Below are 12,559 nucleotides of genomic sequence, written 5' to 3' on the forward strand. Positions count from 1 at the left end.
CCACCCTGACATGCACAACTGCAATCCAACCCGGGACGGTTACCTTGTTTTTTTCCTCATATCAACAGAGTGGGGACCCCTAAGGCTTTGCTCCAATCCTGTCATCCGGTGAGCTGCTCTGTGGAGGGTAGCTGCACAAGAGGTACTCCCATGGAGTGGGTTTTCAGTTTTCTTTGCGTTTTTGGTGTGTTTTGCAGAGTGGAGTGTTTTACGGTGGCCGGAGTGCAAATCCTGCCACCAACCTCCAAAAAAAATAAATAAAAAGTAACCCAACTGCAGGAGGACGTCCACAGACAGTTGGGCACTAGAAATGGATGGCTGTTGGCTGACTAGGAGCACCTCTGCTCTTTGACAGGTCTTGTTTTTAATCCTGCTGGTTGTCCATATCATACACTCATCACCAGAAAACCTGGTGGAGGAGATGGTTTAGTCGCCGACCATGAAACGGGTTAGGTCAGGTTTACATGGTACCTGTAGCAACTCACAGATCTAATCCTGCATGATCTGACATCACCCGGTTAACTTGGCGTGAATTGTCATTTCAGAATACATGACCTCGGCAAATTTGCTGACGAGGTTGGACAGAGCCTGTCGGTGATCTGCTTTTAAAATGCTTTTGCGTGAACCCAATCTGTCTATCTTATGAGTTAATATGCTAATTTTGCTTAGAACGATGGAGGTTCCTCCCGATCACCACACAAGTTCTCATTAACAAGAAAGGGTTTATAAAAAAAATGGGGGAGTAAGAAGAGCATTACCACACAGCGGTGATCATAAACCAAAGCGTCACCGGGCTCACTGGCTTAACACGTACCCCTTAGCTCTTTCATTCAGGGAAACTAAGGATTGAGAGGGAGAAAACCTGCTCCGTATGTAATGCTAATGCTCGTGCTGTGTGTCTCTTTGTTTGGGTTTCGTGGGCTGGTTCAGGCTTGATCACGCTGCACCCTGTGTGTGGGGACCAGCCACGTTCACAGCATACCAACTCCACAAAGGAGGACCCAGGATAAACGAAGCACAAGCCCAGGCAGGGGATAACACCTCGAGAGATGGAGACGCAAAGTCTGCATCAGACCATCTACTGCATGCCATCAGTCGAGACGCCCAACAGAAGATTTATGGGCTGCACCGATTGGTTGGCAAGCCGGGGACATTCCAAACCACGGATGGTCTGATGGCGTTGACCCTGGCTGATGTCCATATGTGGGAATGTCTCTCGCACGTCATGGGTTTTCACGTTGATCGCACAATCTCGCTCTTGGGCCATGCCAATTGGTTGTAACTCAAGAAGAAATTCCATATACTGACAGATAACTGAGGAGGTTCAATAATGTAAGGAGGAGGGAGATGAGGCACAGACACACTTGAGTGGGGGGGAGGGGGGGACGAGATATTTCCAAAGAAGTGTTTGACATTTTATTGTTTACAGGAATTTCATTGCACTTATTCTAACATGAACAATGAAATAGCTATTCCAATGCTTCCCCCATTTACTGCCTCGACCACATCCGTAGCATAGTCTTTGATCTTTCGTTAAATCACCTTTCGGCCACAGTTTGTTGGTGTTGTGTAAATAACTGAAATTGCCCTTTTGGGTGAATACTGCGCCACGAGGCTTTTGAAACTGGCATTCTTTTGTTCTGTTCTTGGCTAAAATATTTATGACACTAGCTCCTGGGGCAGTGGAAACTCAGAGTGGTCGTTTTTCTTGCAAATGATCCATTCTTTATTATGACATGATGTTCTAATGTTGTTTTCAGTCATCCCTTGCCAGTTATCCCTCAATACCCCCGAGTATGTGAAAAGCATCATAATGAGCCAATAAGAGAGCCTGGTATATATTACCGGATTGTACATTTTCCTTTAAGGCACGGTCCAAATGTCCTTTTATCCCCTCCCCATCCCCCCATGTAATACATTTCTCCTGCGTTGAAATTTGTTCCATTTGTTATATACAGTGCTGTAATATGACATATGCATTTCTGTTTTAATTTATAACACAAACCTATCTCGTGAATGCAACTGCCAAAGAACACTGGTTTGAGAGGTCGATGCTCTCTAACAGATGCTGTCATTGTTTAATTTAGCCTGGTGTTGGCTTCGTGGTTATGGTGGCCGGCTTGGAATCTTCGGATCCTGAGTTTGAGCTCCATTTTACGCTGAATTAACACCAGGTGAGGTTGACTCAGCCTGTCATTCTTTCTGAGGTCTGCGAAATGGGTCCCAGTGTACTGGTTTATCGGGGCGCAGCATCAGCGGCATAGTCGTGCCCCAACAAAATGATTGTCACCTGGCAGCCAAGCTGCCATACACAAGAAGAACATCGTTTAATTGGGATGTGCTCATTATCGCAACAAGCTGCTCCATCATACTCTCCTACCTGTAACAAGATTCAGGCCATCCTGTAAATTTGGCTGCACGATGATCAGCAAAACGGTTTACCGTGCAAATGTAAAATATCTAAAATTGAGCTAATCCAAACCTAACATGTCCATCTTGTGCAATTCACCCACCCACCCCCTCCATGCCACCACCACTGGCTGGCTTAATTAGCTGAACTATAGACAACATCTACATTGCCATGTGACTTCCTTTCACAAGCACACACTGGGATTCACTGGAAAAGCTCGGTCTTGTGAGAAGGCGACATTCAGGCTGGGTTTTCTGTTGACTGCTTTCCAATAATTGTGAACTCATTGTCTCTATTTGAAGTGGATGGAAAACATGGTGGGCTTCTGTGGGGGCAACAACATAGTTTTATGTTTATTATTGGTGCAGAAAAAGAAAACCCAACAAAGTGAACAGTTTGATCGACCTGTCAAAGTCCTTCTGCTAGTCTGGATACAAGGCAGCTTCAGGTGCATTTAAGGTAACATGATGCAGTCGTGTGACAATTTGTCGTAATATGATGCGATATGTAATGCTAAACTGCCTTTCATCTTCTGACAGAAGCTTGCATTGTAGGGTGAGCTCTCGTTTCATCTTTGATCGATCCATTTCTTCACCTGCTTTGGCTTGGAGTCGTACTCTCACCAATCTCTCTCTTTTGTACAGCCCTGTATCGTGCTTGCTTTCTGTGCTTCTACTACCATCAGTCTGTTTTCTTCATCCCTTTGCTTTTAGGAGTGGCAGGAAATGTTCAGTTGGTAGTGTGCTTGCCAATGGTCTCGTACATGAATTTGATCCTTAACGAGCTCATATTTGGCTAAAAACTGCCATTCTGCTTCAGGCACTGTATCTTATTGTTGTAGAAGCCGGCTCTGTATCTCGATACACCGTCCTCCAGGTGGAGATTTAAAGTCAGCTTGAGCTTCCTATGTTGACATGACTCTTTTCAGAGTGTGAAGATGTGGGGCACCCCAGCCATAATCGCATTAACTGACGTGATGGCGTGATGAGTGTAAAGGGTGTGGATATGGCGAAAGCGATATCCACATCCTTGGAACTAAGCCAAATGAGCTTTACTTGTATGTTGATTACCTTTTGATCTCTCCCGCAGTGCAAATGACAAATACAGCTCACATTTCACGAGATGATCTTGAAGATCTCAAGGAAGCTTTCAAAAAGATTGGTACAGCCAACCCTCCCTTGTATCCTCAGATGCACAGTCAAATCTTGTTATTAAGGAACACTCATGATGTTGTTATTGTATGGCACTTTCAATGGACAATCCTGTTTTGATGAACAAATGTAGTCTGCAAGAACAACAACATTGAAATGTATAAAAAAAAAAATTTTAAATCCAGTTTATATATGCTGAGGCTTTGCTGATGAATTATGTAAAATGCTTTTATCACGAGTTAAAGTACAGCTTGCTACTATGAACAAGTGGGAACTGGAGGTAAAATGTAGGGTTGTCTTTGATATGCAGCACGTGGGTGTGGGTGGTATCACTTGCTGGAGGTGCAGCTGTGCTGCTGATGCAGTGCCCCCTGTAAGTTAGGACAGGAATTTAACCAGGATGCTGGTGATAGTCTACTCTTCGCAAAAGACGTCGTGGGATCTTTAACATCTAACTAATGCTGGCAGACGAGACACCCGGTTTATTGTCCATTCAATGGATGACACACATTGATAAATCGTCCTTCCTGCGAAACACCAGGATGACAGTTTATAGCTGGACCGAGATTTGAAATCCGGCGAGACAGCTCAGTCAAGTGTGCATACCTTTGTGAATGCCAAACAGGCTGCTGCCGGTGAATATGGCATGGTGTGGATTTAAAATTTTTAATACCCACCCCATGGTATGTTGTGCTTCTATGTCCTGAAACCTTGGGGCCACTGTTTTAAAAAAAGATTTAAATTTATTTATTTATTTTTTGCATTTTGGGGGGAAGAAGAGCATCATCTCAGAATAACAAACTCTCATGTACTCGTATCCTTACTCATATTTGTGCCTCCGTTTCAGCTACTAAATGTCATGAACAGCCCTCTTTAATTCCAACCCTGACCATTTTCACCCTTCTGCCACTTGATGTAAGATTAATTTGGAAACTTCACAGCACCGGTTGCATTAAATGGCTGAGAGGAGAGGACAAATCACTTTTATAACTGTTGATTATGGTTACTTCAAGCCAGATTATGTTTTGGATTTTCAAAGGCTGGATGAGGTCCAAAGTATTTGTATTAATTTTGGCTCGAAAGACGAGGGTGGAGTGCTTTGCATTTTATAATGGGTATAGTCTTTCGAGTTTGTTTACAGCTTGGTGGTTGCTGTTGTTGCTATCCCTACTCCACCCAACCCCCTTCTCCCAGGAAAAAGACTTTATTATGCTAGACTATGGTCTATGATCTAACCATTTTATTTTATTTTTTTTGTTTGGGGGGGGGGGAGGAGGAGAGGAAGTGGTGAGGTTGTTTGAGTACCCTAAAATCTGTCTATGAATGTCTGTTTCTGCTTGTCCCTGGTTAGACCTTGATGGCAGTGGATATATCAATGACTATGAGTTGCAGGACCTCCTGCGGGAGGCTCGTATACCTCTGCCGGGATACCGGGTGCGGGAGATATTGGAGCAGTTCATGGTCGTGGCAGATTCAGACAAAGACTGCCGCATCAGTTTTGATGAGTTCATCGGAGTGAGTGAGGATCAAATAATGGAGATTGAGATCAAGGGATTTGTGCAATAACTAGGGGAGGCTTGGGAAGAGGTTCACTTTAATCAAAAGGAGACTGTGTTTTGGATAAAGACAATTACACATGGAACATGAGCTGAGAATGTGTCGTGAATAATGTTTGAATTTGGAGAAAAAAAAATAACCTTCCCTTCCCTCCAGATATTTCATGAACTGAAGAACAGTGAAGTGAGTAAGAGTTTCCGACAGGCCATCAACAAGAAACAGGGAATTTGTGCTGTTGGTGGCATGTCAGCTGTATCTACGGCGGGAACCCAACATTCATACTCTGGTAACCTTACTGTGTTGGGTTTTCGATTTCCTTTGTGGAAATCCATATTTTAAAGATGCCAAGTTGTCACGAATCAACAGGGTGCTGCCTCGTTTGTTGTTGCAGAGGAAGAGAAGGTTGCTTTTGTGAATTGGATCAACAGGATGCTCGAAAATGACCCTGACTGCAGTCATTTGCTGCCGATGAATCCTGCCTCGGATGATCTCTTCCGTATCGTTCAGGATGGTATCATATTGTGGTCGGCACACTTCTTTTTCTTCCTCAATTTGTTGTTACTGCAAAAATGCACTTGTACTGCTACACTACTTGTGCTTACAAGGTTATGCTACCTTTTGGAAAACTAAGCATCCATGCAGCTACGTTTTGAAATGGACGGTTGCCTTTAAAATTATTTTCAGCAAATTCACCAACAAAAGGAAAACTGCTTTAATCTGACTACTGAAAAGCACCTCCTATTTAATGCTTTCTTCGTCTCTACAAACCAGAATGGATCAGGACATAGCAAAAAAGAAAGGGGTGGGGAAGGGAAGGATAAAATAGATACAGATGAGGGATGTGACAAAGAATGAGATTGAAGAAACTGAAGAAGTTTGTTCCATTGGTGGGGGGGGGGAGAGGAACGAATGAGTGGAGGTGAGCAATGAGTCTGGATTTTGGGGGATTCACGAGAAGATGGTTACTGGCATACTGCATGTGTAGTGCAGAAACCTGGCAGAGACTGAGCAAGGAAAGGGCAGGTTTTGCATGATCAGAAAGGATGTGGTAGAAGCCAGAGAGACCAGACCTGTCTGCAATTTGTAAGTGATAGACCCAGAGATGCAGCTTTATCGTGGAATATTCCAATGATTTTGAGGGCCTTGGTTTCCCCTGCATCAAACCGAGCATGAATGCCAGCCCAGAGGGGAGAGCAGTACTTAATCAAACAAGGAAATTAACACAGGTGGAGGCCATTCAGCCCATCATGCCTGCGTCAACACCACACCAACCCATCTACACAAGATCCAAAGAAGAAAATGTAAAAAAAGTTTTTAATTTATGAATTTTTTTTTTTCCCTACGAACCTCAGGGGAGGGGGGCATAGGCTTGGTTAAAAACGCACATCAACCACACAACCCTCCTTGACAAGACCCCCACCAACAGCACTCCACACACAATCACCCATCAATGCTAAAACTACTATAAGTCTTAACAACATCCCCATACCCCTCCATCTCCATAACTTCCAGGTACCTATCTAATTATAATTTAAACTTATCTACTTTTTCTGCTGCCACTACTTTTCCAGGGAGACCATTTCATGCATTAACTACTCTCTGAGTAAAGTCCCCTGCCTTACCACTGTCTTGACTCTCCTCTTCTCGACTCTCAAGCTATGGCCCCTGGTTCTATCATTGTCTACTCTGTTGAATAATTCATCTGCATTTATTTTATCGATACTTTACATTATCTTAAACATCTCTCATGTCTCCTCGTAACCGCCTCCTTTCTCGTGAATAAAGCCCTGTCTCCTTCAGCCGCTCCTCGTAGCTGAGTCTAGCTAGGCCCATAATCAACTTGGTAGCCCTGCGGTGAACCCTCTCTATGGCATCTACGTCCTTCCGGAACTGTGGTGACCAAAACTGCACACAATATTCCAGATGAAACCCTCACTAAATTCCTGTACAATCTTAACACCACCTCTTGATTAATAATTGATCCCCCTTCGACAACAATACAACCTAAAACCCTATTTGCTTTACCTGGAGCTACCTGGCACTGTGCTGCCTGCTTACCTCCCATATCTATTACTGCCCTCAGATTCTTCTCCTGTCTGACATGCTCCAAAATTACCCCTTGCATCCTGTAATCTCTATTTTCATTGTTCTTTCCCATCCCCAACACCTTACACTTGCTCTGGTTAAATTCAATCTGCCAATCTTTTGCCCAATCTATGCCCAAGTATTTGCCCATGATCAATACTTTCCTTAATCTGATCACCACCCCCTCTGCTATCCACCTCACATCCAAGCTTTGTGTTATCTGAAAATTTAGAAAGCTTACTCTTTACCCCATTAACCAAATCGTTGATGTAATCAAGCTGCTGCGGATGAAGGCTTTGTCAGTATATAAAAGTTCAGATGTGCCAAGAAAAGACTGCACAATGGAGGATGCCCAGTCGGTGACTCGCTTTGATAAGTCTGCAGTTAATGGGATCCTTTTTTGCACCATTTGTATGTCATATAGTGATGGTAGCTGACTTCCAAGCAGATGGAAGATGACCAAGGAAAAATGATATAGTGAACAGAGCAGAAAGAGGTTGTGCAAGAGCAGCAAAGCATGTGCATTAATGTTGTCTAGGCCAGTTGCAGAATCGGAGTTGAGGGTTTGCTGGAACCCTCTCCACTTTCTCAGGTGAAAATGACACTCGTCACAGAGCAGTTTGGTGCGACTGGGTATCGGGAAATGGACGATCACCTTTTAAATTGTATATATTTAAAGAAACTTTTTTGCTTTGCATGAAACTTCAGCTGGAAAGTTATGGAAACAATACTTTAATGGGTTGGGTGCGAGCCAATGAGGGGTGGGGGGGTCTGGGTTTGAGCAAGACTGAACATAAAACACTTGCACTGATGCTGCTTAATAATGCTATTTTGAAGAAGCTATGTGGTTGACAGTACTATCGGCTTGCACTTGAACAGGGTGATTTTTTTTTTTTTTTTTTTTTTTTTTTTTTTTTTGGGAACCCTAAATAATTCCCCTATCCACTAAAAACTATCGGTTCGGAACCTAATATTTTGCATAAATGTCGTCGTCTTACAGAAAACCGTGACATGATCCACACAATTCATTACCTGAAATGAAGTGCTGAAAGTGTCCACCACTATGTTGCAGGCACAAATTCATTCTTCACAGCAAGCTCTCTTACAGTGTGTAGCATTGCTTTGAATTCACCAAGAGTGCATAGATTTGTTGCGTACATTATATCTGCACAAAAAGAAATCTGGGGATCGAGGTGGCCATCATTATTTGGACAACACGTTCACCAAGAGTAGCCCAAGTTAGTTCATGCTGCATCGTGAAGTGTAACTCGTGGCACCATCTTGCTGAAACCATCCTTGGTTGATTTCATCTTCTATAAGGTGCCAAAGAAACTCATGGATAATCTTGATGTAACGTTCTGAGTTTACTGTTTAAGAAGAAAATTGGGCCAATAATTCTTTGCCGAGTTACAGCACACGGAACGCCAATTTTCACGGAATGCAATGGCCTTCCATGCATTGCATAAGGTTGTTCACTTAGCCACAAACGAGTGCTTTGTTGATTTATATCCATCAGAAAGAATGTTTTATGAATTCTCTAACATTGGGCTACATTTATGAAAAATATTAGGTTCCAAACGGATACAGTTTTTGGTGTATGGGAATTATTGAGGTTTCTTGAATAAATAAATAAAAATCACCCTGCATAAGTTGAAGATTTAATGTAATTTCACAAGAAAAATGCATTTCTGCCTCTGGATAGAGATAACAATTGATTTTTCAGTAATTTTACTTGTACTGTTGCAGCAAGGTGATTAATCTTTCACAACCAGACACCATCGATGAACGGGCCATAAACAAGAAGAAGCTCACACCATTTACTATGCAGGTGTGTACTATCATTTTGGTCCAGCCATTAATTGTGTGCAAATGTTGGGGTGGGTGGGGTGGGTTGGGTTGGGGTGAACTTCCAATGGGACAATCAAGTCGCTGTTAATAGTTTTCTGTCACAACTTCTCCTTGTGTGAAGTTTTGTGTACATGAGATGCATCAGGCAATGCAGAGAATGTTCAGTCTTATCCAAGTCATTTCCTTATCCTCCTAAATTGTTAATTTGTGTATCACTAATCTATCAGTGAGATGTACGAGGAGCTTTAATAAAGTTATAAGAATGAGTTATTCCTTGGTGCCCTCATCATGGTTTTTTTTTTCTAATTATATAGTTGCATGTATGCTTGTTTGTTCATCAATCTGACATTGTTATTTCAGAGTCCAATCCATGTGTCCTCATTCATACAGTGGTGGATGTGACTAAAACTAAAAAATTGAGGTGCCTACCTCAAAGGAAGTCCTAAACTGCAGGGTGGTCGTATATACGAGGTCTGTCTAAAAAGTAACAGGACGGCCTGCTGTGTGCTCCACTTGCACAACTTGAATGAAGTTGAAGCAGATTGCATCAGTCTTTCGCAACATTCCAGCAACATATATGATTGGTGATGGTTGACTGCGCTCATTGTGAATTTTTTTTTTACAAGTCATGCTTTACATGTTGTCTCGTCTGAGTCATCATGCTATGAGTCATGAGCAGAGGGCCAATCTGAAGTTTCTTGCCAAGCTTGGCAAAACACCTTCCGAATCCTTTGCAATGCTGCAGCAAGTCTACGGGGAAGAAACGATGTTACATACACGTGCATTTGAATGGCACAAGAGGTTCAAAGAGGGATGGGAGGAAGTTGAAGACTATCCACAGTCTGGAAGACCTTCAACGAGCAGAACTGCAGACAACATCGAGCATCTGAAGCAGATGGTGCGTGCAGATCATCGACTCGCGGTGCGGATGATTTCTGAGGAACTTTCCATCAACAAGGACTCCGTCTGGAGCATCATCACTGAAAATCTCGAAAAGCACAAGGAGTGCGCAAAGATGATCCCCAATCTGTTGTCCGAGGGCCAGAAACAGCAAAGAGTCACTGTCTGTCAAGACATTATTGAGCGCCTCGGACGATCCAGACCTGCTTGGGAGAGTCATTACTGGTGATGAATCGTGGATATTCGAACACGATCCCGAGACCAAACGGCAGAGTCGTCAGTGGAAAAGTCCGGCATCAACAAGACCAAAGAAAGCAAGGATGTTGAAGTCTAAGGTCAAGGTGATGCTCATTGCGTTTTTTTGACATCAAGGGCATCGTCCACTTCGAGTTTCTCCCACAGGGTGAAACAGTGAATCAATATGTGTACAAGGAGATCCTCCGGCACCTCATAAGATCAATCCATGACGAGTGATCTGTGCGAGAACAATGCCTGGGTGCTCCACCATGACAACGCCCCTGCTCACAGTGCCCTGAGCTTCCGACAGTTTCTGGTGGAGAGGAACGTTCCAACTCTGGAGCAACGCCTGTCAGACTTGGCCTCTTGTGATGTTTTTTTCCTATTCCCCAGGCTCAAGGGGGTGATCAAGGGGACCCGATTTCCTGATGTGGAGGCCATCAAAAGGGCCGTGACGACGGAGCTCCCTAGGATTCCAGAAGAAGCCTTCTGGGGGTGCATCAAAGCATGGAAGAAGAGGATGGACAAGTGTGTGAGACTGGAGGGAAACTATTTTGAAGGAGACAAGCTGTGATTTAAGTATATTATTTGGAATAAAATTTCTGTGAAGTCAGTCCGATTACTTTTTAGACTGACCTCGTAGATGTCGAAGTTGAGCCCTCGTGTTTGACAGTAGCCAAATTGGTGGCTGACTCTAATCATGGACGAAAGTCCCTCAAATACAAATCCACATCACGATTACTGGCATGTGGGACCAACCCACAAACTCTTGCCAGGTCAAGGCATTAATCGTGGATAAATCAGTGCATTAAGGTCACCAAAATGTCCACAGAACTTAGAATTTCTCAAGGCAGCGTTTTATCTTTTAACCGACTCTAAGGCTCGTGGAGGAACTGAGACATAGCACGCACTCATGCAGACAGATGCATGAGACCATACCAGATTTAACTTTCACACAAACAGTCACTGAGATTGAAGGAAGTGACACAAGTTCCCAGAGCACTCTGGGTTCCAGTGACATCATCTTTATGATATTATTTTTCTGTGCATATGCAGCAGAGTAATCAAGAAGGAATTTCCTCCTCTCAATGGATGCTGACCTATGGGGTTTGTTTTTTCTCTCCTGTGCTCTATCTTTTAAATGCTGAGCATCAAGCAAGGAAGCAGCATGTACCATTTAAAAAAAAAAAAAAAAGTCTGGTATGACTCAACTGGGGTTCAATACTCCGACATTCCAGACTGAGTGGATGCTCAAACCATGATGCCACCGAGTCTGGTTTTTACCATCATCCATGAATACTTGAGCCTGTCCAATGTCTCATCAAGATGGGTTCAAGATTGATGACTGCGGTTGGCATCCAGCCAATTTTATCATTAATCTGGTAAATGGTGAGGAAATGTGGCTTCACAACTGAGATTGTAAACCAAAATTGGAATCCATGCAATGGAAGCACAAGGGATCACTACCACCTAAGAAATTTAGTATCTTACCCTATCACCCAGATCATGGTCTGCGTTCAATGGCATCCCAGGGGAAACCTCCTGATTAATATGATGTACTCAAATTAGCATTGCAGGGGAATATTGTGCAATCCTCATGAAAACATTACAGCAGGCCATCAAGGACAATTGTCAAGGATTGTTGACCAAAGGTGTGCTCCTTTCGCAACAACGGAACAATGTGCAAAGCCCATGATGCAGAGACGACTATTCATGACTCCAGTATTGAGTAGCTGGGTCACTCTCGTTTAGCCCAGACCTTGCCCTGAGTGACTGATACCTGTTTTGACATTTGAAGTCTCGTGTGCTTGGCTGCTGATTTACTGATGACTAGGAACTAACTATAGCAACTGAAACGTGGCAAAAGGAACAATATGAAAATTTATACTGTACTAGCATAGACATTTAAGTACAAATGGAGCAAGTGCATTGATTTTGAAGGATGCTGGAGAGAATGCTTAAAAGATACCATGGGGCGTTTTGATTCCAGATGATTGCATATGGACAGGCAGCTTAACAACGTGTGGCAATGGCACTTTCTCAAGGCAGTGTTTCCTTCCTTCCTTCCTTGCTTGTTGAAACAGAACAGTTGTGAATGTAATTGTCTGTATTTGGGAATGGATTGAGAACCAGAGCTCAAAGGGAGTATCAAAAATGTTGGCAGCAAAGGCTTCAATGCTGCCTTTGTAAAGTTACTACACTCACTTTCATTGCAGCTTTAGCCTTGTGAACTTTGATTTGTTTGAACAAATTGTTTACCTTGGTGTCGGTGTTCATAATTGGCAGGCTGTATGAAAGAAATTCTCCAGAATTGTAACATGGAAGTAAGGTGAGGTGAGGCATGGAAACGAGCTTTTATTGATTATCGATT

General features: G+C 43.2%; 1 protein-coding gene across 4 annotated transcripts in view; it reads left to right on the forward strand.

The window, feature by feature from the left end:
• The window catches only part of LOC147017849 (plastin-3-like), a 51,625-nt gene that overhangs the window by 7,296 nt on the left and 31,770 nt on the right, over positions 1 to 12,559 (forward strand). For 2 of the 4 annotated variants that reach the window (XM_085896888.1, XM_085896891.1), the window contains exons 2-6: positions 3,500 to 3,571; positions 4,913 to 5,076; positions 5,275 to 5,404; positions 5,510 to 5,642; positions 8,950 to 9,031. In XM_085896888.1, coding sequence (XP_085753014.1) covers positions 3,500 to 3,571; positions 4,913 to 5,076; positions 5,275 to 5,404; positions 5,510 to 5,642; positions 8,950 to 9,031 — 581 coding nt within the window. Of the gene's footprint in view, positions 1 to 2,087; positions 2,175 to 2,778; positions 2,870 to 3,499; positions 3,572 to 4,912; positions 5,077 to 5,274; positions 5,405 to 5,509; positions 5,643 to 8,949; positions 9,032 to 12,559 lie in introns of all 4 variants that reach the window. The other 2 variants (XM_085896890.1, XM_085896889.1) reach the window with 2 other exon arrangements.

Source organism: Eptatretus burgeri, chromosome 10 (genome assembly GCF_056783735.1).
Source record: "Eptatretus burgeri isolate ZD-2024b chromosome 10, Ebu_testis_v1, whole genome shotgun sequence".
In the NCBI taxonomy this organism is placed as follows: Eukaryota; Metazoa; Chordata; class Myxini; order Myxiniformes; family Myxinidae; genus Eptatretus; species Eptatretus burgeri.